This window comes from Podarcis muralis, chromosome 4 (assembly GCF_964188315.1).
Source record: "Podarcis muralis chromosome 4, rPodMur119.hap1.1, whole genome shotgun sequence".
NCBI classification, from domain to species: Eukaryota; Metazoa; Chordata; class Lepidosauria; order Squamata; family Lacertidae; genus Podarcis; species Podarcis muralis.
This window is the reverse complement of record NC_135658.1, coordinates 10380313-10407006: the sequence shown is the minus strand read 5'-3', so window position 1 is coordinate 10407006 and position 26694 is coordinate 10380313. Positions and strand designations below refer to the sequence as shown.

The following is a 26694-nucleotide window of genomic DNA, read 5'->3' as shown; positions in this document are numbered from 1 at the left end:
CGCGCTGGGCGGCCTCTCCTCGCCGCCGCCGCCCCGCCTCTCGCTGCCCGACTCGCCCGCCTCCCTCCCACGGCACACCAGGCAACGTCTCGCGGCACACTAGTGTGCCGCGGAACACCGGTTGGGAAACACTGGGCTAGACCAAGGTTTTCCAAACTTTGGTCTCCAGCTGTTTTTGGACTACAAATCCCATCACCCTTAGCTAGCAGGACCAGTGGTCAGGGATGATGGGAACTGTGGTCCAAAAACAGCTGGAGGCCTAAGTTTGGGAAACACTGGGCTAGACAAACCGAGGTCTTCCTTGTACCCAAACCAACTTTGTATTGATGAGTGAGAAAAGGCAGCAAACCTAAAATGGCTGTTCAGGAGGCGGGGCTGTTTCACCCGACAAGTTAATTGAGACTTCATTATTAAACACTTGCGGAAACTTTTCCCTTGGTTTCTTTGCTCTCCCAGCAGGTCCTATGAAATTATTCGCCCAAGGAGTTTTCAGAAACTAAACGGTCAACCGAAAAATGGGCTGAAGAAGTCCGGCAGGCAGGGAGCACACTGGCTCTCTGTGCAGTCCAGGATGTTAGGTTCTTGTCGAGAGCAGCATATGCAGGGAGAGTAACAGGAGGAGGATCCACGGCGCAGCTCTGCTGCTGAAGCAAAGCCTGCCTGGTCTTGCAAGCTGCCTGGCAAGAAAACCTATTTCTAGCCAGGAGATCCCCCAAGCTCTTTGGAGGAAGAATGAGGTGTAAAGGCACCAAAGGGGTGGGGAAAGAAGAAAAAGAGACTCCGATAATTATGCTTGTCAAAGCGGTCGGACCAAGCCTAAAGTTTTCAATACTAACTTAAGCAAGTTGGGACTTGGCGAGCCGAGGGAGCGCCTTCTCCCATATGGACCGACCCAGTCAGCAAGATCAACTAATGAGGCTCCCTGGCTTATTAAGCAAGCTGCAGAGACCCAGTTCAAGGTGATCCGGGCACGGGCATTTTTTGCTGCGGCACCTACTCTGTGCAACACCCCTCCCCCCAAAAAATTAAGTCTAGGGCCAACACAGGTGTGCTCCCACCACTTGAAAAAAAAAAGCGTTAATTTTCCCAGGTCTTTGCTGACAGTTACTGTATTTTTCGCTCTATAAGACGCACTTTCCCCCTCTTAAAAAGTAAGGGGAAATGTGTGTGCGTCTTATGGCGCGAATGCAGGCGGGAGGCTCTGCTCAGCGCTCCCTTTAAACAGCCGCACACACACTCTGCGCGCTCTTTAAAGGGAGCGCGGCTCTTGGGGGAGCCTTAGCCGCGCGCAGCCTCTCCCGGGCAGGGGATGAAGGCTCCCCTTGCCCGGGAGAGGCTGTGCATGGCCAAGCAAGAAGCCAGGACATTTTAATCCTCCTTTTTTGGGGGGCAAATGTTGGCACACACTAGCTACCATTGCAACTCCCCCACCTCTTGCGCTCTAAAAAATAAAGTCACATTCATGCGGAAGAATAATTAGACCTGACCTGGAGAATACTTCTAGCCATCTCTTATGGATTATTTTTTTAAAAAAAGCTCTGTTCCTTGAAACAAGCCCCGGCTTGTTTGAAAGCCACTAATCATAGTTCCGGTTCCTCTAGAATGGGAAGCTACAGTTAATTGCAGTTTTCTAGTTTGTTTCTCTACTCAAGCAAAGAGAGGAGTGAATGTACAACACTTAGGCATCTCCTTACTAGGACTTAATTGTGCGAACGCTCTCAGGGACTCTCCTTTGGGAGCAACAACTATTCAAGGTCTGCTTTTCTATCCACTTGCGTTTCTTAACAAGTGGTGCAATGCCAAAGACTCTTTTTAAGCTGTTCTCAGCAGAAGAGTACTTAACAATGCCTCACAGTTACAGGGATTCTTGCTTGAGGAAAGTCAGGGACATGGTCACACCAGGCCGTTTTAAAAACAGCCAACAGACTCCAAGGAACGCATCTTGGTTTCCCTTTGCCATAGGGACACAATCTGGGGAAAGCAAGGATAAAACTTGTCACCGCTTGTCACTCGAAAAGTCACCTGACTCCCCACACCATCAGGATATAAAGTACAAGCTGACCCACTTACCTGCGACACACAAATAAGCTATTATATATCGTGTTTCGAGGCCATCTCTGTAACTCTGAATTGCACCATAGATTGGAGGTAGAATGAAAATCAAATTACTAACGGTGTTCCCTGCATGAGAAAAACAAAAAGCAAAGCGAAAAGGGGTTAGCAGTGACTAAGGAGCAAACTTTAGATGATTTAAAATCTATTCAGCAAAAAAGAAGAGAAAAAGACTTCCAACAATACAGAGAATAAAACAACTGAGGTTATCCCAAGCTTCTCTGCTCTTTGTAAGAAGAAAAAGCTTTATTTTTCATACAAGCTGGTATTGATGAAACATTCAAAATGGCTATTAAGAGCTTTCTTGAGTTTCTACGGTCTAGCACAGGAGATGATATGCAAGAATAACTCTTCTTTGTAGCGTAACATTTTCCATTTAAAATAAGTGAAGGGATTGCTGCTCCTCACAATCACGCCAGTGGCATTTGAAAAAAGATAACACAGTTTTATTGATAAAGATCTCTCAGTAGCTTCGAGGAATGATTTCTAAAAACCACGTTCAGTGGCAGCAGACAGGTTACCTGACGCCAGGGTCAGGTAACAGAGGTCCAGCATCGCCACCGTGCTATGCTTGAAATTAAGGAGGATCACTAAAGAGATTTTGCAAGGCACAGAACTCTTTCCGCAGGGCCTGCAAGACAGAGCTGTTCCGCCTGGCCTTTGGTTTGGACTCAGTCTGACCCTTATGTTTCCCTCCCCTTACGGTTTTGATCCATGGGCTACTTTTAAAATGAGACTGCATTTTAAATTGCATTTTAACCTGTATTTAAAATTGGGTTTTTCTCCCTATTATGTTTTTATTGTAATTTTACTGGTGTTAGTTGCCCTGAGCCTAGCTCTGGCTGGGGAGGGTGGGGTATAAATAAAAAGTATTATTATTATTATTATTATTATTATTATTATTATTATTATTATGCTACATCCAACCAGCAACTCACATCTTTTAAAGTGTTCTGTGGGTTAAACCACAGAGCCTAGGACTTGTTGATCAAAAGGTCGGCGGTTCGAATCCCCGCGACGGGGTGAGCTCCCATTGCTCGGTCCCTGCTCCTGCCAACCTAGCAGTTCGAAAGCATGTCAGAGTGCAAGTAGATAAATAGGTACCACTCCGGCGGGAAGGTAAACGGCGTTTCCGTGTGCTGCTCTGGTTCACCAGAAGTGGCTTAGTCATGCTGGCCACATGACCCGGAAGCTGTATGCGGACAAACGCCGGCTCCCTCGGCCTATAGAGCGAGATGAGCGCGCAAACCCAGAGTCGGTCACGACTGGACCTAATGGTCAGGGGTCCCTTTACCTTTAACCACAGAATCATAGAACTGTAGAGTTGTTAGGGACCTCAAGCTTCCTTGAGTTCAACCCCTTGAAATGCAGGAATCACAGCTAAATAACCCAATAGATGGAGACCCGAGGAGAATTATCACCAAGGCTAAAGTGCTGGAAAAAATGTCCAATTCCAAAGCACACTTTCAGGTGGCTTACTAAGTGTTTGCTTGCCCACTCCCAGTAGTAATCAACATTTTTCATGTATAATCTGGGCAGTAAACATTTCCTCGCCAATTGTTTCAAGGTGGAGGGGAGAAAGGCACTATGAAGCTGTTTGGAGGTAGTAGAATCAAGGTAAAGGTATTTTAGTAGCTTAGAAGACATTCCGCAAGTAAGCCCCAAAGCGTGAGGGTGGTTGGCTGGGTGAAAGAAACTCTCTTTTCTCCATGTGCTACTAAATGCCATCAACACAGGAATGTATCAAAGGAAAATTCCATGGTGGCGTGGCGTGCTTCTTGGACTTGCCTTGGGGGTCCTTACATAATGCTCCATCGTCTTGGGTACTTTTGCACCACGAAACTAACCGCCCCAAAGAAAAGAAGTTGAAAAGGAAGCTATAGTTCACCTTGCAAGCAGGCACGGGTAATTAAGGGGCAGCAAGGTAACTTGCCCATGACAAATGGTAGCTGGGAGAACACTTGCATTTCAACCCATATACAATTATTCCTCAGGAGCACCTGAGCACTGAAGGCACAGCCACACCATAGTTTTCGAATTGTTTTGTAGAAATAAGCTCGCTCTCTCCGATGAAAGCTGGGAGGTGTTATTCAGGGAGGGTATCTCAAATAAAAATCTCAGCGCCATCACAAACTACAATTTCCTGGCTTCTTTGGGGGAAACCAATACACTTATCCCAATAGAAAATACACCTAAGTTTTCTGCAGGTATATGCCCTATGGTGACTGAAGTTAAGTTGGGCCCTTGTAATTAATTATTATTATTATTATTATTATTAATAATAATAATTAATATTTATATGCCGCCCATCTGACTGGGCTTCCCCAACCACTCTGGGCAGCTTCCAACAGAATATTAAAACTATGACAAAACATAAAACATTAAAAACTTTACTATACAGCGCTGCTTTCAGTTGTCTTCTAAAAGTCAAATAGTTGCTTATTTCCTTGGAAGTAAGAAAGTCAAAAGCACAAATTTGTACAGTGGTACCTCGGGTTAAGTACTTAATTCATTCTGGAGGTCCGTTCTTAACCTGAAACTGTTCTTAACCTGAAGCACCACTTTAGCTAATGGGGCCTCATGCTGCCGCCTCGCTGCCAGAGCACGATTTCTGTTCTCATCCTGAAGCAAAGTTCTTAACCCGAGATACTATTTCTGGGTTAGTGGAGTCTGTAACCTGAAGCGTATGTAACCTGAAGCGTATGTAACCCGAGGTACCACTGTACTTCCTTTTTTTAAAGGTGACTTACTTGAGTTACACTGCTATATAATATATTTTAAAGTGTTCTTAAAGATGCACTGCTTTCTTGTGAGGCGGGGAGACCATTTAAATGGACTATATCCAAGAGCAGGATTTACGGAGAAGTTCCACCCTCCGCGCAAGGGAATGTGCAAAGCACTCCTGGGCACCAGTCAGACTTTCCTGCTCAAAAGGAGATGGAGAATGGTTTCAAAGGGTTACCTAAATGTCCAACAGAACTGAACTAGACACTTTCAGAGGCATTCCAAGCTTCACCTTTTTTTCCTTCCTAAGCAGAGAACTATCCCTACATGGTCTGCATCATTTCAAGTGACACACCCTAAAGCTTTCCACACCTGGGAACCACCTTTACATAATGGAACACCCTTCTCACGTTTTCTCCCCGAGTCCAAATTGCAGTGCTGCGGTTGGTGCAAACCCCCAATTGGTCCTGACACATGAATCGAAGGCCAATGGTTTAAAGCAGATCTTGTGGGGAGAATGATCCAGCTGCCAACATGCAACCCATGGCTGGTTTAAATCATGGCTTGAGAATGTTTTCTGCCAGAATGGGAAATAATTGGAAGTTGGGGTCCCTTCCAACTCTACAGTTAATAATAATAATAATAATAATAAATTTTATTTATATCCCGCCCTCCCCAGCCTTAGCCGGGCTCAGGGCGGCTAACAACAATAAAACAGTACAAAAGTACAGCATAAACAACACTCTAAAATCATTCTAAAATTAATTAATTCAAGCCACTGGCAGCCATTGGGCCAGAGCTCCGCGAAGATTGCCGAAGGAGGGAGTCAGGCTGTGCCCTTGCCAAAGGCCTGGTGGAACAGCTCTGTCTTGCAGGCCCTGCGGAAAGATGTCAAGTCCCGCAGGGCCCTGGTCTCTTGTGACAGAGTGTTCCACCAGATCGGAGCCACAGCCGAAAAGGCCCTGGCTCTCGTTGAGGCCAGCCTAACTTCTCTGTGGCCTGGGACCTTCAAGATGTTTTTATTTGAAGACCGTAAGTTTCTCTGTGGGGCATACCAGGAGAGGCGGTCCCGTAGGTACGAGGGTCCTAAGCCGTATAGGGCTTTAAAGGTTAAAACCAGCACCTTAAACCTGATCCTGTACTCCACCGGGAGCCAGTGCAGCTGGTATAGCACCGGGTGAATGTGATCTCGCAGCGAAGACCTCGTAAGGAGTCTCGCTGCAGCATTCTGCACCCGCTGGAGTTTCTGGGTCAGTCTCAAGGGCAGCCCCACGTAGAGCGAGTTACAATAATCCAGTCTGGAGGTGACCGTCGCGTGGATCACAGTGGCTAGGTCAGGGCGAGAGAGGTAAGGAGCCAACTGCTTAGCTTGGCGGAGATGGAAAAATGCCGCCTTTGTTATAGCTGCAATCTGCGCCTCCATGGAAAGGGAGGTGTCGAAGATTACACCCAAACTCTTAACGGACGGTGCTGGCACTAATTGCGCCCCCGCAAGAGATGGGAGTTCTATGACTTTTGGTGAAAAGGACCCTGCCACACACACAGAAATCTAAAAATGACACATTTCCTACGTGGAAACTGACCTCCGTGCAGGAAATTGAATCATCTGAAGTTGCCTTTGACTGCTTTCGTGAAATACATTAACTCTCCCCCCTCCCAATTCCCTGCACCTGTAAGATGCTGTTACGCAGACACACACTGTATATGGTCAAATGTTAACCCTTTTGAGGGTACCAGTTTTTCATTGCCATCCATTAGTTGTTGCATGGCTCACGCTGCCCTAAAAACTCTGAACGCTCAACAGGAACCTTTCGGACCCAAGAACACAACCTGACAATAGCCCACAGGTGGCTTCTCGTCATAAAAATGCCATTCCCCCATAAACCCCGGGGGAAAAGAGTCAAGGCATGGCCACATTGTTCCTGGAAGAAAGCTCATTCTTGAAAACAATGTTATCAGGCGTGTGCTATTAAGGGCAGAGAAGTATCGCAAACCAATTCCGCACAGCTTAATGGAAGCCGGCAGATTAGGCAGGGAGAGTTTCAGCAACTCAACCAGAGACTGAAGAAATCCCGGCCACAAACAAATGAACTTTTACCTTTGCTTGTCTAGCTTCGCTTTAAGGCAGCATACCTCTGCTTCAGCTACTACAGTGGTACCTCGGGTTACATACGCTTCAGGTTACAGACTCCGCTAACCGAGAAATAGTACCTCGGGTTAAGAACTTTGCTTCAGGATGAGAACAGAAATCATGCTCTGGCAGCGCGGCAGCAGCGGGCGGCCCCATTAGCTAAAGTGGTCTTCAGGTTAAGAACAGTTTCAGGTTAAGTACGGACCTCCGGAACGAATTAAGTACTTAACCCGAGGTACCACTGTAATGATAACTGATATTTAAAATATGGTGCTGATATTTTTATATTTTTTAATGTGGATAAAAATACTGGTTGAGATCCAACACTTCACAAGCAGCAGTCTAGTCATGCAAAGGGGTCGTCTCCTTGCTAAAGTGCCATGGATATCCACAAAAGCTGCACCAGAGGGTTCGGGGAATCGGTTGCATGGGGGTCTAGAAGGAATTCAGAAATCAGCCACCAGGTTGCTCACTGGAGCAAGACAGTTTGAGCATACAGTCATCCCTCAGCTCCCGAACGACTCCGTTTAAGAACATTTCAGCTCCCAAACACTGAAAAGCCCAGAAGCAAATGTTCCGTTTTTCAAACATTTTTCAGAAGCCAAACGTCCGACACGGCTTCCGCTGAGTGCAGGAAGCTCCTGCAACCAATCGGAAGCTGTGATTTGGTTGTCGAATGTTTTGGAAGCTGAACGGGCTTCTGGAACAGATTACGTTCGACAACCGGGGTTTACACCAAACCTGCCCTGACTGTCCATTAGTTTCCGGGCCCAATTCAAAGTACAGTGGTACCTCAGGTTACATACGCTTCAGGTTACATACGTTTCATGTTACAGACTCCGCTAACCCAGAAATATTACCTCGGGTTAAGAACTTTGCTTCAGGATGAGAACAGAAATCGTGCAGCGGGAGGCCCCATTAGCTAAAGTGGTGCTTCAGGTTAAGAGCAGTTTCAGGTTAAGAATGGACCTCCAGAACTAATTAAGTTCTTAACCTGAGGTACCACTGTACTAGCTTTCCCCTATAAAGCCTTAACAGCTCAGATCAGCGATGCAACAAGGACCGCCACTCTTGGACTCTACGCTAATCATCTCTCTAGGACTCTACGATAATCCTCGCTTACCCCCTCCATGAGAATACAGAGGGGGGCAAAGCAAGAACGGGCCTTTTCTGCGGTGGCTCTGAATATCCGCAGCCTGGTTTGACAAGAGGTGATGACAGCAGCAAGGAGGTCTTGCTGGAGACCTTCCTTCATGGTGCCTGCCGACTGCTCCAACAGCTACAACTCAGGAAAGCTTTCTGGAATCCCTACAAAGTACTCTGGGACAGCAACTTCTGGAGGTGAATTGCGAGGCCACCACTATGGTTCAACGATCCAGGCGTCACACGAAACCACCATTAAGCTTCCTTAACCATGATTTTTAAATAGTGCATGGGAAGAACAACTGGTTGTGGCGCTGTATCATTTGTCACGTATTTGCACAAGATGCACCGAGTTCTAAATAAAGCACCCGTCATGCAAACATTCTATTACAAGAAAAATAATAATCAGGATTTCCATAGCCATTTGAATAACCAGCTTTCTTCCTAAGCTGCTCACTTGTCCTGTGTGGTACATAATAAAAACACATTCTAAAACTGCCTGCCCGAAGTGGATGCTGTTACACAAGACGTCACATGATTATGTTGCAGCAACACAACATCTACGCGTCGGGGAAATCGGCAGTCGGGCAAAGAGTCATCCAAATATTTTGGCGGAGCAACCAGAGAAGTTCAGAAGGAAGCTTTCGCTATGTTCGAAAGCATGCCAGCTTTTATACAGCTTTATGCAATTTCATATTGCTCACTAAGCGGCAGTTAATGCTTCCAGGTCTTTGGACTTTGGACTTATCCCATCCAAACAGCTGGGGGCAGGAATCTCACATTGCAGGTGCTGCCAGTTCACCACCCAGGATTTCTAAGGTGCATAGAGAGAGAAGGCAAGCAGCCCTTTACTCCAAGCCACCCACGTGCCACTATTCCTTGGGTTATCGCCTCTTTTGAACATGCTGTCTCCCTTCAGTTCCCTTCACTCGTGCCCAGAAGCCAGCAAAAGTGTACCATATCCATAGCTGGCGCCGTCTCAACTTCCCTTCTCCTTTTCCTCCTCCCCTTTCCTTATTCTAATTTTAAGATTTCCACTCTGACCTTAGTGAAATAGTGCAGAGAACCATTTTAAAACCTGGCACATCCACATGATTTTATGAATGGTGGCGATGGTTCCTGGATTGTTTAAATGGCACTGAGAAAAAATGCTCACTGCCTTAGGAAATTGGCGCTACATTTTGTGAATGAGGAATGGGGGTGCACGTACAGTGGTACCTCGGGCTACATACGCTTCGGGTTACATACGCTTCAGGTCAGTGGCGTAGCGTGGGGGGTGCAGGGGGGGCCGGCCGCACCGGGCGCAACATCTGGGGTTAGGGCAAATCCACAGGTTAGGGGGCGCAAATCCACGGGTTAGGGGGCGCAAATTACTTGCCTTGCCCCGGGTGCTGACAACCCACGCTACGCCACTGCTTCAGGTTACAGACTCCGCTAACCCAGAAATATTACCTCAGGTTAAGAACTTTGCTTCAGGATGAGAACAGAAATCGTGCTCTGGTGGCGCAGCGGCAGCAGGAGGCCCCATTAGCTAAAGTGGTGCTTCAGGTTAACAACAGTTTCAGGTTAAGTACAGACCTCCGGAACGAGGTACCACTGTATTCCTGTATGGTAACTGGTAGTGGTGACACTGAGAGGAGGAGCTCATTCTGGAATATTAACAATACCACTTTGGTGACTGACATCTCCATCTGGCTGACCCCTTCAGCTTTCTTTAGCACGTCAGCAGAAGAGCTTATTTTCTGCATTCATATCTTTCTCCAAGGAGTACATGGTTCAACCCCCCCCCCAGTAAATTCCTACGGCGACCCTGTGATGGAGGTTAAGAGGCTGCGACTGACTCCAAGGTGAGCTTCATGACCCAGTGGGGACTTGAACCCAGACCTCCCAGGTCCTAGTCTGACACTCTAACCACTACACCACACGGGCTTCCCAGAGTCCTTCTGCCATGAGGCAGCTCTAAAAAGTAAGTTGGTAAATAAATATGGGAAAAGCAAAAGGTCACCTAGAGAAGGATCTGAAATATTTTCCTAGAAGCTTGAATTTGTGTTACTCTGAATGGCTTGCTTTGCTGTTTTAATGTGCTGTAAACTGCTTTGAGATTTTAAAATATAAAGTGGTATAAAGATGAAATTAATAGCAACTCATCCCCTCACTGGGTTGGTGGTGCCTAGACATATCATGGCGGTGCTGGGTTTAAAGTGCCATTTGGCAATTAGCATACAGTGGTACCTTGGGTTACATACGCTTCAGGTTACATACGCTTCAGGTTACAGACTCCGCTAACTCAGAAATAGTACCTCAGGTTAAGAACTTTGCTTCAGGATGAGAACAGAAATTGTGCTTCAGCGGCGCAGCGGCAGACCCCATTAGCTAAAGTGGTGCTTCAGGTTAAGAACAGTTTCAGGTTAAGAACTGACCTCAAGAACAAATTAAGTTCTTAACCCGAGGTACCACTGTATATCTGAGGATGGCTGTCAGAGTTGAGGTGGCCTGAGTGCAACCAACACAAGCAGCAGCAGGAGAAACAGAAAGTGCTGCTTCCTCTTAATTAAAAAAAGACAACATCGCAATCATGCCCCCAGAATAAGCCAACAGCTGATTTCCCTTCTTGTGGTTTGGGTGGGGTGGAAGGAGCCGGCATTCTTGCCGTCGTTCTCTTTTCCCTGCATGCGCGTTACTGAGAATGCAGAAGGCGGCAGTTGTTCCCCAAACCCAAGATCCTTCTGGAGACGCCAGCTATTAAACCCGGGACCTTCAGGATAAGGGTAAAGGGACCCCTGACCATTAGGTCGAGTCGTGACCAACTCTGGGGTTGTGGCGCTCATCTCGCTTTATTGGCCGAGGGAGCCGGCGTACAGCATGTGGCCAGCATGACTAAGCCGCTGCTGGCGAACCAGAGCAGCGCACAGAAACGCCGTTTACCTTCCCGCCGGAGCAGTACCTATTTATCTACTTGCACTTCGTGCTTTTGAACTGCTAGGTTGGCAGGAGCAGGGACCGAGCAACGGGAGCTCACCCCGTCGCAGGGATTCGAACCGCCAACCTTCTGATCGGCAAGTCCTAGTCCTAGGCTCTGTGGTTTAACCCACAGCGCCACCCACGTCCCTTTTATACCTTCAGGATACCACTCCACTAAAGGCTCCCTGTCTCAGAAGACAAGAGGCAAAAGGATCCCAAGGCACGGACGCTTGCAAGTGTGTGCGGCAGACAGTCCTATGTTGGCTGTGTGACCCGCAGGGCACCTGCAAAAAGTTTGGCCATAGCTGTGTTAGGGGAACTGTCATATAGCCTTCAGAATCAGGATACGGCAACCATGCTTTTAGCTGCAGACAGAATATTCAAAAGCAGGTTGGTTGAAACTAACGGCATGCCTCGCTGAAGTGTTTAATCTACTAAAATAGGAAGGGAAATGGCATAGGACACCAAATAAGTCGATATTTTAGCAGGAAATGCTATGGAATGCCTAGATTCCACACATGTGCACATGATATGTACAGTGGTACCTCGGGTTAAGTACTTAATTCGTTCCGGAGGTCCGGTCTTAACAGGAAACTGTTCTTAACCTGAAGCACCACTTTAGCTAATGGGGCCTCCTGCTGCCACTGGAGGACGATTTCTGTTCTCATCCTGAAGCAAAGTTCTTAACCCGAGGTACTATTTCTGGGTTAGCGGAGTCTGTAAGCTGAAGCTTCTGTAACCTGAAGTGTCTGTAACCCGAGGTACCACTGTATTTAATTTACTGGATTTGCTGCCAGAAGATGATCTCTACTCTGCATCAGGTGCTACTGTATTATCTATTTTGCTGTTGTTTAGTTGTTTGTTTTTATCCTGTAAGCATCCCTCGGAACTGCTGGTTATAAAGATCTGAAATAAATATAAAAGCACAAGGAGGTTCAGAGGCTGTATGCCACCAAATGCCAGCTGCTGGGAGGCAAACAGAAGGAGAGGGTGTCTGCCCTCATGGCATGTCAAAGGTCTTCGAAGCTGACCAGTGGACCTTTGATATGATACAAGGGCTTTCTTGCCTTTTAAAACAGGGAATGGAAGAAAAATCAAAGCAAAATAGTAACTAATAAAGCAACAGGTGAATGAGTGTATGAAACAAAAATAGTAAGATTTAGCAAAATTTAAAATCACCTTGCCGACAAAGGTCCGTATAGTTAAAGCTATGGTTTTCCCAGTAGTGATGTATGGAAGTGAGAGCTGGACCATAAAGAAGGCTGATCGCCGAAGAATGGATGCTTTTGAATTCTGGTGCTGGAGGAGACTCTTGAGAGTCCCATGGACTGCAAGAAGATCAAATCTATCCATTCTGAAGGAAATCAGCCCTGAGTGCTCACTGGAAGGACAGATCCTGAAGCTGAGGCTCCAAGACTTCGGCCACCTCATGAGAAGAGAAGACTCCCTGGAAAAGACCCTGATGTTGGGAAAGATGGAGGGCACAAGGAGAAGGGGACGACAGAGGACGAGATGGTTGGACAGTGTTCTCGAAGCTACCAGCATGAGTTTGACCAAACTGCGGGAGGCAGTGGAAGACAGGAGTGCCTGGCGTGCTCTGGTCCAGGGGGTCACGAAGAGTCGGACACGACTAAATGACTAAACAACAACAATTTAATTTAATAAAGCTGGAAAGGAAAAAAGGAGGGGGAGGAAAGCAAAAAGACAGCTGAAACCTTGAAGTTAGTACTCTGGAATCTGAAGTACTGATATCCAAACACATGATGTTGCTTCTCAAGAATTAGGAACATTCTCGCAATGCTAGAGTTTTTAACACTGGACCGTAAACTATGTTTACATGGTGCTGTAGAGCCCATGAGCTAGAACTATTTTTAGGAATTATTCTGAATGATATTTGTGCGCACCCCCCCCCCGATACTAAACAACAACTAACTGGACAGTACTTCTTCCTTCTGACAGCACCCAGAGTTCTAACCTTGGGTTTAGAAAATGTCGCAGGCTGAAAACCACAAGGGCACGATCTTAACCGTGGATGACTCTCGCATTGTACCTTGGACAGATTCCAGCACGGCTGACGGAGTTTTTGCCCATTCAAGGTTCTCCCACTATATCAGTCGGACACAGAACATAATGCTTCCTGGCTAACCCTTCGTAGGGTGGATTGCTGAAAGCAAGAGGAATTAAAACAAAGAACTGCAGTCCAGCTGATAATAGTGTGGGGGAAGAAATGCCTTCCAGGATGAAGAGGAACAGTGGCCAGAGAGAGGGAGGGACGACTGCTGAATGGCCAAGGGAGAATCTAGTCCAGAATCCTGCTTCCAGCAATGCCTAGCCAGCTGTATCCGGGAAGCCCCAAAGCAGGGCATGAATGCAAAATTCTCCACCCTCCCACAACAATAGCCAGAGGTTAATTAAATGCCATGGCTGATGGCAAATGATGGATCAATTCTCTATGAATCCTCTTTTCTAAAGCTGTCGAACGTAACACCAAGCACAACATCCCACAGCATCAATTCCGTAAGTTAATTATGCACTGTGTGAAGAATCTTCTTTTGTTCAACCAGCAATTTCACTGGATGATCCCAAGAGACTTTTTCCTACACCAAGCAGTCTGTCACGTCCCCATATCTGTCATTTCCCCCCTCTAAACTAAAAGCCCCAAATGCTAAGTTTAGCCTTTCCTCTTGAGGAAACGGTTCAAAATCCTTTGGTTATCCCTTTTCTGCATCTTTTCCAGCTCTGTATCACCCTAAGTGAGACAAGGCAACCGTAACTACCGTATTTTGCGCCCCTTAGGACGCACCAGCCCATAAGGCACACCTAGTTTTTTGGAGGGCAAATAAAGAAAAAAAAAATTATTCCCCCCCCCCCCCCAGGTACGGGGCTGGGTCAGGGGAAGCCTGAGCTTCCCCCGACCCCAGCCCCCAGAACAGGCTGCTCTGCGCAAGCCATGGGAGCCCTCCCACGGCTTGCGCAGAGCTACCTGAAGCCCCACGCGACTGCCCAGCGCGCCGGGGCTTCGGGATAAGAGGCGGCTCTGCCAAGCCGGGGGAGGGCTCCCGCGGCTTGCGCAGTTTCCTGAAGCCTGCATTCGCCCCATAGGACGCACACACATTTCCCCTTCATTTTTGGAGGGGGAAAAGTGCGTCCTATAGGGCGAAAAATACGGTACATAAAACATTCCAAATGCAGCTAATTCACAGAGGCAGAATTATACCCGCAGTTCATTTTCAGTCCCTTTCTTAGCAATTCCTTTCGCTGAAGTTGCTGTTTGTGGAGCAGTGAGCTATCAATGAGAAGCCCAAAAAATTATTTCCTAGGTAATCACAACCAGTTCACACCCAATGTGTGTGTGTGTGTGTGTAATTAGCTATCTTTGCTGCTATGCACATCACTTCTGAACTCTCTTACATTGAACTCTGTTTGTTATCGTGTTGCCCATTCACCCAGTTTGGAGAGATGCTTTTGGAGATGTCCAGTCCGCTTAAGTTTCCCCATCCTGAAACCAAACCTTGCTACCTTGCCACTCATTCCCAACTTGATACCAAATAAATGGTCTCAATGTAATCCTTGGGAGACCTTGCTCTCTACTTCCTTCCATTGTAAAAACTGCCTGTTTATCCATACCCTCTGCTTCCTGTTGGTTAACCCCTTACTTACAAGAAAAGACCCGTCCTTTTATCCCATGATTTACAAGCTTACTCAGAAGGCTTTGGTGACAGACTCTGTCAGAATCCTCTGAAATTCCATGTTTAATGAATTGCTCCATCTACACTCAGGGGTAGGCAACCTAAGGCCCAGAGGCCGGATCCTGCCCAATTGTCTTCTCAATTTGGCCTGCGGACGGTCCAGGAACCAGAGTGTTTTTACATGAGTAGAGTGTGTGCTTTTATTTAAAATGCATCTCTGGGTTATTTGTGGGGCCTGCCTGGTGTTTTTACATGAGTAGAGTGTGTGCTTTAATTTAAAATGCATCTCGGGGTTATTTGTGGGGCCTAGTGTGGTATAGTGGTTAAGAGCGGTAGTCACGTAATCTGGGGAACCGGGTTCGTGTCCCCGCTCCTCCACATGCAGCTGCTGGGTGACCTTGGGCCAGTCACACTTCTCTGAAGTCTCTCAGCCCCACTCACCTCACAGAGTGTTTGTTGTGGGGGAGGGAGGGAAAGGAGAATGTTAGCCGCTTTGAGACTCCTGAAGGGGAGTGAAAGGCGGGATATCAAATCCAAACTCTTCTTCTTCTTCATAGGAATTTGTTCATTATTTTCTTCAAAATATAGTCCAGCCCCCCACATGGTCTGAGGGATGGTGGACCGGCCCACAGCTGAAAAAGGTTGCTGACCCCTAACTACACACTCATTAAAAGGTTCTTTTAACCTTTTAATGAGGGTGAAAGAGGAGAACGCAAAATATGGTCTGAAGCTCAACATCAAAAAAACGAAGATCATGGCCACTGGGCCCATCACCTCCTGGCAAATAGAAGGGGAAGAAATGGAGGCAGTGAGAGATTTTACTTTCTTGGGCTCCATGATCACTGCAGATGGTGACAGCAGCCACGAAATTAAAAGACGCCTGCTTCTTGGGAGAAGGGCAATGACAGGCCTAGACAGCATCTTGAGAAGTAGAGACGTCACCTTGCCAACAAAGGTCCGTATAGTTAAAGCCATGGTTTTCCCAGTAGTGATGTATGGATGTTAGAGCTGGACCATAAAGAAGGCTGATCGCCGAAGAATTGATGCTTTTGAATTATGGTGCTGGAGAAGACTCTTGAGAGTCCCATGGACTGCAAGAAGATCAAACACATCCATTCTTAAGGAAATCAGCCCTGAGTGCTCACTGGAAGGACAGATCCTGAAGCTGAGGCTCCAGTACTTTGGCCACCTCATGAGAAGAGAGACTCCCTGGAGAAGACACTGATGCTGGGAAAGATGGAGGGCACAAGGAGAAGGGGGCGACAGAGGACGAGATGGTTGGACAGTGTTCTTGAAGCTACCAGCATGAGTTTGACCAAACTGCGGGAGGCAGTGGAAGACAGGAGTGCCTGGCGTGCTCTGGTCCATGGGGTCACGAAGAGTCAGACACGACTAAACGACTAAACAACAACAACAACTACACACTTGCTGACATGCTGAATTAATTCTAAAAGCTTGGAAAGGCAAGGCTACCCTCTGCAGAAGCCATGCTGATCCTTCTTCAGCAACGCTGCTTCTTCTCTACCAGGGGCTGGGAATATTTTGCAGGGCCACGTATACCAGTGGTGCATGGGGGCAGCCAAAGGGGGTAAATGGGTAGAGCAATGGGCTTTGTACGGTGGGCTACATTCCAGCCACACAAAAGTCAAAAATTTCAACACACACCTCCCTTCACTCATGAAAGCAAGAGACATTATCACAGTATTTACCGTTGTATTTAAACCCACTTTTCCTCTAAGGAATTCAAAGCAGCATACAGTGGTACCTCGGGTTAAGTAGGTCCGTTCTTAACTTGAAACTGTTCTTAACCTGAAGCACCACTTTAGCTAATGGGGCCTCCTGCTACCGCCACGCCACCGGAGCACAATTTCTGTTCTCACCCTGAAGCAAAGTTCTTAACCCGAGGTAATATTTCTGGGTTAGTGGAGTCTGTAACCTGAAGCGTATGTAACCTGAAGCATATGTAACCCGAGGTACCACTGTACGTGGCTCTCTTCCTCCCCATTTTATCCTCACAACAAACCTGTGAGGTGGGTTAGGCTGGGAGACTGTGACTGGTCAAGGGTCACCCACGGAGTTTACTGGTGCCTGAGTGGGGGATTTGAACCCTGGTCTCACAGGTCCTAGTCTGACCCTCTAAGTCTAACCACTCCACAAACTGCTTAAGAAAGTGCTTCAGTCAGGCAAAACACTTGAGGAAAATGTGAAGCAGGGCGAGTGAAGGATGTGGCTCAGAAACCCTGTTCTATATGTTGAATATCTCAAGTTTAAATAATGCCTTCCCAAGACAGATGTTAACAGATGTGTCATGTTCATCAATTTGGCCCCCCTGAGTATCTTTTTAGGGACTGTTGTTACACTGGCCAATTTCAAGGCCTCTAACAAGGAGGCTGATTTTCACGACAGGTTGCGTATTTTTATCAGAAAATCAATCATTTCATGTTTGAGTCCTTATAAGAATTATTGGGTGCAATTGTTCTTCTTGCACCTGATAGCATCTCTAACACACCTAACTCTTCGGACTTGGGATGCTTGAATTGCTCAACGTTTATTCTCCATGTACCTGCTCAGATCTCTGTAAATGCCAAGTGACATCAGCCCAGATTACTCTAGGACAGACTTGTGCGGCTGAGTCACAAAGACCCAACGCTGTCATTTTACCAGCAGAATGGCATGTCGGCGTAGAATCACCAGAACAATAACACTCTGTTGAGCGGAGCAGCCTTCAGAGAATAGGGCAGGGGTCAAAATTTCCCCAGCCAAAAAGGGTCTGAATTCAGGCACGTGCCAGCATGCAACAGCTGCGGTTACAGCAACCATATTCCTACTCTTTTTACTAGCAAACCATATCAAATGCCACCTCTGCAGTATGTCGTGTGGGGTTCTAGCTAAAGCTATGATGATGTAGCCTCACTAAAGGTTTCTTGGATTTTCCAAGCATCTGTTCTGCAAATCTCCTCCTCCAGCCTTGCTCGCTCTCTCCCACATACCCAATGGTCTGAAGTTTCATTGCTTCACGGTGGGTTCGTAGCTGAAGATGGCACATTCTTATGGATTTTTTAAACTGTATTTTACTAATTTTATTACATTGCATTCTACTGTATTGCAATTTGAATTCGATGAATTCAACAATAAAATACAATATTTAAGAAATAAAAGAAGCAACAAAAACCATCTAGCACAGTGCACTGCAATTGCCACAAGAGGCAAGTGGTCTGCCAAGACCCTCACCAATTTTCAAGCGGTCCATGGGGAAAAGAAGTCTGGGACCCACTGACCTAGTCTGAGGGAATGCAAGAATCCTTACTGTTTATGAAGAACGACTGCTGGTTCAGACTACACTTTCCCTAGGCTGTTGGCCATGGTTGGGCAAAGGGGAATGGTAGAAATAAAGACCAAAACTTGTGATGTGGTTTCCAGGACTGTGGGAGAAGCCGCTAACCTGCAAGGGTCTAGCAACACAGATCCTGTACAGCTACTGTACTTTCCACAATGGCAAAACTGGACAAAAGCTTCCCTAGGGATTTGCACCAATATTCAGCTGTTCTAAACTTTAATCAACCGCCACCTGGTATTCATTTACATGTCTCAATTCTGTATTAGAACTGCAAGTAAAATCTGGATACAGGAAAGCATAAAATAATTCAATCTGGACAGGGTCTGAATTTTAAGTCCCTTTTTTACGAACGGGCTTGAAAATTGTGCATGGACACAGCTTGAACTGTTAAACGAATTAAGGTGAGCCATTAAGAAGTCCAAAATGGCAATTTAGGTCCTCTGGGCATTCCCTGACCCTAATTGTTTTCAAAAGATGGTGCAAATACAACTTATTAAATAGTCCAAGTATTTCTTATATAAAGGCTGGCATCTAACACCACTGCTACATTATACTAATTTACTTATTAGACTACAACCAATCAGAAACGGCAGGCAATATTTTTACACAATTTATAGTTATATATTGCACACATTGGATTTCAGTCTTTGTGTCTGGTAACGAAGGTGGCTGTTTTTTATAGGGTAGCTTTAGCAATTAAAGGGTTTGATACTTTACTGGCATTAACTAGGCTACAGGTCTTGATGAGACTACAGCTAGTAACCTATTATAAGAAGAGTACATAATTCTTATAAATGTTGACTGCTTGTTTGACCAGAACAAAGTGTTCTTTTGTCCATGGACCCCTTTGGGGTCAAAGTGGTGCAGCACACAGTGCGTGGCAGCCATCCTGTACAAATGTAACCGGGAATAAGTCTTATTGAACCCAATGGGGCTTGCTTCCGAGTAGACAAACAGGATTGTACAGTAAGGGTGTGAGGCCTCAGCCACGCCACAAACTCAGAAGATGACGACAGGCATGCCACCCTCCACACTATGGGAATTATAATGCTGCCCTACATTGGAGGGTTTCTGTAAGGATTACTGAGACTATGTTATGTGTTTTAAACCATTCCATCTGTGCCGTAAATTGCAATAAGCAAAACACTTATTGCATTATGACTTGTTGGACATGTGTGAAGGTAGGGCCTGTATGGTGAAATGGCTCTAATGTAGGAGAGGCAGTGAATCTCTACTCCCTCTTGGAAGATCGCTAACGGTGGATGCTCACCAATCCAGTATTGCGGTATAGCATGCCACCCTGCAAACTGAAAGGGCAGGTTATATATTTTAAAATAAACCAGTAATGAAGAGGCAGAGGGCAAACAGTACTTTGCTGGTCACCTACCACCAAGACACACACAGCAGTAAATGGCAACCATGAGAGAAAGTAAAAAAAAAAGTTTACTGCGTGACCCCAAACTTGTACTGCCCCAGGTAACTATGGGTGAAGGTTGTGCTTATAAGGTAGGGATCGGGAACAGGATCTCGATCCCAATCTGGCCAATGTTCCAGATTCTTATCTCCCCCATGGGGCAAGTTTAATTAAGAGGGCCACCTACTCCTCAATCATTTGATGTCACAGTGTCAGGTAATCCAATTCCACCCTGAGCACAGCAGTTTCGGGCTCCCACAATCAGCTGCCATACATCCGATCCTATCTTCCACAGTAAAGAAGTTTCCACATGTGGCCCTGAATACCATTCTTAAAACGCAAGTCGCTAGGAGTTACAGACTGTACAGTACTTAAATATGAAATCAGAGTTGCGTCATATTTTCAACAAAGCCCTTTCTCCTTGAAAAAGCTGTGGCTATTTAAGCAGGGTGTGATTCAGTACGCCAGTGGCTTTCAACCATCGCACCCGGGAGTGCCATGAATGATGGTCGGGGTGCCGCGGGCAACTCTGGCCTCCGTCCTTCTTTCCTTCCCTCCCTCCTCTGATGCCCTCTCGCCACTCAAAGGCCTGTGCGGTCGTTTCTTGCAGAAGCTGGCCAGGCGGTGCTGGTTGCCAGGAGCTGAAGCGGCTTCAGGGTAAGCAGGCAAGTGGGTGAGGGAGCCCAGCTCTTGCTGTTGGGAATGGATGGGCAAGTGGGACGCCAGGCAGGCAGGCAGGTGTCACACTGGGCTTTCTTGTGCTTGCTGTGTGCAATGCCTGCCTGGGAGCTGAGTGTCCGGCACCAAAGGGGAGCCTTTCCACCATGCAAGCCCATGGCACCTGCTGCCGCCATTGCTGCCTCATGTTCATCTTTGGCCAGTCTCCGTCGGGTCACTGAGGCTGGGGGCATCTTCTCAGGCCCCTGTGGGGTGGCGTGAGGAGGCACCTCTTTGGGGCATGGGGGGGGGCTCAGAGACCGGGGCGGCAGCTGCCCAGAGGACTCCCAAGGAAAGGGGATAGAAGAGGCTGAGGGAACACTCCACAGGGGAGGTTGCTTGAAAAGGGGTGAGGGGCTGCAGGCTCTGCAGACAAGGGGTGACATAGCTGGGTTTTTGAGGCTCGGAGGGCATTTCTCCACAGGGGAGCTGCAGAAAGAATATAGTCCAAAGAAGGTTGAAAACCTCCAATAGTGTTAAGGGAATCTGTGCAGAGGCCCCTGAATCACTCCTAATAGTTGCGACTGTTGGCTGCCCTGGCCTCTGGATGGATCCATTTAGTTTTTGAAGTGAATTTATGCAAAGAGTGGGATGGGGGAAAGCAAAATTAAGAAGGGAACCATACAGGCAGGACGTGTTCATCAGGTTAAGGACTTCCACCCTGGGATTAAGTAAATGCACTAACAAAGGCAGGGCTCTGGTATCGTGTACTTCATTGCTTGCTCAAATTATAAACTGTCCTATTGCCCAAATCAGGTGAACTGCAATCAGCGTATTGGGAATTGCATCTGCAGCAGAAACTGTGTTTCACATCACAGTTTGGATTAAATTCCTGGTTAGTGTGGACCAAAGCTTCCCCAATTGGAGCAGAACAGCAAACTTTGACTAGGACAAACCAGGCATAAGATGAGGAAATCCACACACATGGGGAGAGGAGGGAGTGTGTGAGCCTGAAGGGAATTCCAGACCATTATTTGACAACTAGCTGCCATGACATCCTTTCCTTAGGGAATGCGAAGGGATGCATATGAAGTTGACAAACACTTAAAAGGGAGATGCTAATTTCTATCTGCTCCAGCACTCTGTTCGAAAGAGTAAAGTCATAGGCTCTTGAGCATCTCTGTATGTAGGGACAGCAATGCTTTGCCCTTTGGAAAATACCCCCGAGACATCCTTCCGATAAATGAAACTGAAATGAATTTACCTCCACTGCAGAATATCATCTGGGATTTATGAAAGGCTGACTCATCTACCACACAACAGCACGAGAGAGTATCACAAAGTGTTGTGCCCCATGGGGATCCTTGGGGTCTCTAACGGTTAGATCACAACTAAGCGGCAACAAGTGACCTCAAGCACACAGCCTTATTTAAGAACTAAGGTGCCAGGAAGGATCAGACCAATGTCTCCAAAATTCAGCATTCTTGCGATTCAAGAATCTCAAATCTAAACTAAGATATGAAACCAGCGTTGAGTCACAGGGAAGCTAAGAAAGCTGAACAAGCCCTGTACCAGGGGTCATTAATGTGGTGCCCTCCACATATTGGACTACACCTCCCAGCAGCTCCAGCCAGCACGGTCAATGGCCAAGGACGATGGGACTTGTAATCCAACATTATGAGGACACCGTGCCGACTACCCTTGCCATTCACTGTCAAGTTTGTAATAAACCATTATGCATTTGGTGGTCCAGCAGTGGTCCACTTCAGACCGTGCTCCCCTTTCTAACCTATCCTGATCTCTGCTGGAGGCAGCATCCTATTCTCTGGGTGTTGCCAGCGCATCAGATTCTTCTGTGCGTTGTTCAGAATGGTTTTGGGAATCTGGTTTTTTTTGTTGTTGCTGTGGTTCTGGGTGGTTTTAAGCAGGTATTAGTTTTGATTAGGCGTCTAGAAGCTGTCAGCAGGCGAAAGCAGTCACACCCTGGGAATGGCTTCCAATGGCAGGTTAAACCAGGTGATGGTATCGGATGGGTCTCAAACCCTCAGTACATCGAGGACTTCCTTTGCATGCAAAAACAGGCTCTGGCAGATTGAGTAAAAGGTAAAGGTAAAGGTACCCCCTGCCCGTACGGGCCAGTCTTGACAGACTCTAGGGTTGTGCGCTCATCTCACTCTAGAGGCCGGGAGCCGGCGCCGTCCGCAGACACTTCCGGGTCACGTGGCCAGTGTGACGAAGCTGCTCTGGCGAGCCGGCACCAGCGCAGCACACGGAACGCCATTTACCTTCCTGCTATAAAGCGGTACCTATTTATCTACTTGCACTTTTTAAGGGTGCTTTCGAACTGTTAGGTGGGCAGGAGCTGGGACCGAACGATGGGCGCTCACCCCGCCGCGGGGATTCGAACCACCGACCATACGATCGGCAAGTCCTAGGCACTGTGGTTTTACCCACAGCGCCACCCGCGTCCCAGATTGAGTAGACAAGACTAACAGTGGGTCCAACCGTCAAGAGGGCGGTTTCTGCATGTGCTGTGGAGGGAAGAGAGGGGCAGATGGGGCTCATCCACCTGGGAAGGAAGCCCACCTAGGAGAAATAAAACTCTGATCCTAAACCTCTGCTGCCTTGTGGGATATCTTCAGAAGAAGAAAAGGCGAAGGAATAAACCCTACACAAATCCAGAGTCCCTAAGACTGTTGTACACCTTCCGGCAACTCCTGCAGCCAAGCTGGTGCCAAATGTCTTGCTCTGCTTTCCTTTGGACCACATCAGCGAGGTCTGGGCAGCCCAGGACCTCCAGACACACTGCCCAGACTTGTGCCCCAGGGAGATCATTTTGGTGTTGTTAACACAGCGGTTTGACTTCACCCCTGGACACGCACTCCACTGTCTCTTGAGACAGACAGATGCCAAAAACAACAAGTCTGATCGCGTCTTAGCTTATGCTTTAGATGGTGACGTGTCACCCAGAGTATTTTTATTATTATTATTTAAAAAGGCAAGCTATTGATCCCTAAAACAGATAAACAAGATGTGCCACCCTTTAAAACATTTCCTTCCTGAAATATTAATCTGTGAAGTGGCACTAGACAACATTCAGGGTATTAAAACAAAAGCAACCAGCGGAGAATCTACACTGCAAAATGTTTCTCTTACCACTATCTGGCAGGACACCCCAGCCAAATTCTATAGGGTGGGGTGGCTGATTTAGAACGTTTCCAAAACGTCCCCTTGGCCATCTGATTAGGATACCACTAAGGCTGGGGAACTTGTGGTGTTCAGGCGCTGCTGGACTCCAAAACCCCACCAGCCCCAGCCGCTGTGGCCAACCGTAGTTCAGCAACACCTGGAGAGCCACAGGTTCCTCACACCTGCAAAACGGCATCCCTATTCCACCCCCTACAAGCTCCATCCAGGTGTGGTGAGCTAAGTGGAAGGTTAAAACCGTGTTTATGGAAGACAATCTTACTCGGCTACAAGTGATCGCCAAAGAAGACGACCTTCTTATTCCAATAGGCTTTTGGGAACTGACTGCTTTTAATGAAAGTGCTGGAGGCATGCTGTTTTTATCGTAATGATCTGTAGGTTTTTAATATATCTGCTATCCATCAATGTTTAATTGTTTCTTAATGTCTCCTCCTATTGTTTTAGCTGTTCTTATTTTATCTGTAAGCCACCTTGAGCCCTGGGGGAGGGCAATTCCTGTGATCTTTCATCCCAGGATCACAAGACAGTTTGCAATTTTTCAATTAGGAATAATCGCGCCTCGGATTAACCTCCCTGGGATAAGTATATAATTATGATACCCACAGTGGGGTAGCCATCAGGCACCAAGGTGTTTGGTGCGGTCTCTCTCCAACCTAATAATCTAACATAACCCTAACTGGAAGGGGAAGAATAATTTGCAAAGGGCCCTTTTTGCTACTTCCCCATGCAAAATGCATGCATGGCACAACTCTCTGACACAGAGTGACTCTATTAAATCAATCAGATCCAATGTGGTGCGGAAGTCAGAGGGTCGGACTAGGACCTGGGAAAGATGGGACTTCAAACCAGCCTCCTTCTCTCAGCCTAACCTACCTTGCAGGGATGTTGTGGGGATTCGTTTATAATTGCCTTGCCCAAGGCAAATTTGCAATGAAGAGAAGGAAAAACACTTTTGAGATCCCTGGAGGGTGGCAGGAAGGGTAGGATGCAAATGCAACAAATACATACAAATTATTACAATAGGCTGGTGCCCTGAGAATTTATTGCAATTATTGGTACGGTTTTAACTGATTTTTATATATGCGCATATATAACATACATGCACATGGTTTGAATTCTACTTCCCTCTTTTCCCCCGTTACCTATTGCATGTTTGCATTCTTACATTGCAAACCGCCCTGCGTGACCTTCGGATGAGGGGCGGCGTGCGAATTTAATAAAATAAAACAAAAATCCCCGCGTATGGTGGTTTTTTTGCAGCCATAGTTTTCCCACTCCCGCCCCATCTACGCATTTAGAGGTTCTTTTCTGGAAGCCGCCTCTAATCCCTAAGGACCCGGGGGCCAAAATTACGAACGATAATAATCCTAATTATTTTACACCGGGGGGGGGCGGTGCTGACGATCTTCCCAAATCACGCCTCTCACCCCCCCCTGACCCCCAACCCTTGAGGGGATGTCGGGGAAGAGAAGCGGATCCGTCAATCCCCCTCCCCCCCCCCGCCGCCGCGCGTTAAGGAGGCCGCGCTGGCGCGTCTCCGCCGCGCACGTCTGAACGCGCCGACCCGCGTCGACTCACAGAACTCGGCGATGTAGTGGGAGACGACGTAGTTCTCCTCGCACCAGTCCAGGGTGGAGGTGGGCTTCCCCCAGTAGCCCTCGCGGTCGCCGGCGGGAGCCATGGCGCTGCGTGACGCCGGGCGAGGCGGGATGAGAGAGAGAGAGGCGGCCGGCGGGCTCGAGGGAAGGAGGGCGGCGGGGTTAAAAAGAAAAAGGAGGGCGGCTGCCGCTCCCCGGATGGGCCGTCCGCCGAGCTGGCCCCGCCCTCGGCGGCGGCGAGAGAGGCCCGCCTCGCAAGGAGGAGAAGGAGGCCCGCTCCTCCTCCTCCTCTAAAGCGGGGCCCGGCCTCCGCGTCGCCATGGAGACGGGCTGAGGCCTACGCACTCCGCCGCGCCTACGCGGCCGCCGACCTCACTGCTAATGGCCACGGAGGCCTCACTACGTCGACCTCCTGACTGGGAAGGAGGAGGAGGATAGAATAGAGGCACTGAAAGAACTCTTAATGATGATAATAGTGATGAAGATAATAATAATATTAATTAATAATAGGCCGAGCAGGGGGAAGGGGGCCTGAGAGAGGGCCTGCTTATTGACAGGGGGATCTGGAGGCAGAGAAAGAACTAATAATGGTGATAATAGTAATAATAATAATTAATAATAGGCCGAGCAGGGGGAGGGGGGCCTGAGAGAGGGCCTGCTTACTGACAGGGGGCTCTGGAGGCAGAGAAAGAACTAATAATGATAATAATAGGGTGATGATAATAATATTAATCAATAATAGGCCGAGCAGGGGGAAGTGGGGGCTGGGCTAAGGCCTGTTTATTGACGGGGAGCTCTAGAGGCAGAGAAAGAAATAATAACAATAATAATGCACTGGACCAGGCTAAAAACATCCATTATTGCAGCCTGTGAACAAACTATAGGATACCAAACCAAGAAACACCAGGACTGGTTTGATGAGAATGACAGTGAGATTGAATGCATGATTGACAAGAAAAGGAAGGCCTTTCAGATCTGGCAAAGAGATAGAAACTGTGCCACTAAGAAAAAAACCTATTCCAATGCTAAGGCTGAGGTTCAAAGAAGAACCAGAGAACTAAAAAACACCTGGTGGATAAAAAAAAGCTCAAGAGAGCCAGCACTTAGCCGAAACTCATGATGCACAGAGTTTCTTTAAAGCCACAAAGACTGTCTATGGGCCAATAAATCATGGCGTACGCTCAGCAGATGGTATGACACTTCTAAAAGATAAAGAAGTTTTTGCATTGCGCTGGAAAGTACATTACCAACATCTCCTTATTCACAACTACCCCATAGCTGCTTAAGTCTTCTCACAAATCCCGCAAAAACAAATTAGAGATGAGCTTGCAGTATGTCCAAATCTGGGAGAGTTGTTTACAGCTACTAACCAAATGAAAAACAACAAAGCCAGTGGATCTGATGGGATACCTGCCCAAATCTTCAAAGCAGGCGGAATTGAAATTACACAATAACTTCACATAGAAACAGAAATCGTGAGGCGGCGGCGCAGCAACAGCGGGAGGCCCCATTAGCTAAAGTGGTGCTTCAGGTTAAGTACAGTTTCAGGTTAAGAACGGACCTCCAGAAAGAATTAAGTTCTTAACCCGAGGTGCCACTGTATAAGCACTGACAACTTGGAAACACTGGCCTGCGAGTGCTGCAGTCGGAGAACAGCCTTTACAAAAAGTGTCATGGTCTTTGAAGAGACTCGAACTCTGGACACAAGGGAGAAATGTGCT

The 26694-nt window shown here is 47.3% G+C and overlaps 1 protein-coding gene across 2 annotated transcripts in view; it reads right to left on the bottom strand.

Moving 5' to 3' along the window:
• The window catches only part of ACER3 (alkaline ceramidase 3), a 50662-nt gene extending 25503 nt beyond the window's left edge, over positions 1-25159 (bottom strand). The window contains exons 1-2 of one of the 2 annotated variants that reach the window (XM_028725895.2): positions 24954-25159; positions 2071-2181 (exon numbers count right to left, since the gene is read on the bottom strand). In XM_028725895.2, the coding sequence (XP_028581728.2) occupies positions 2071-2181; positions 24954-25056 (214 nt within the window). In that variant the 5' untranslated portion in view covers positions 25057-25159. The remainder of the gene's footprint in view (positions 1-2070; positions 2182-24953) is intronic. The other variant, XM_028725894.2, reaches the window with a different exon arrangement.
• Positions 25160-26694: the final 1535 nt, after the last annotated feature.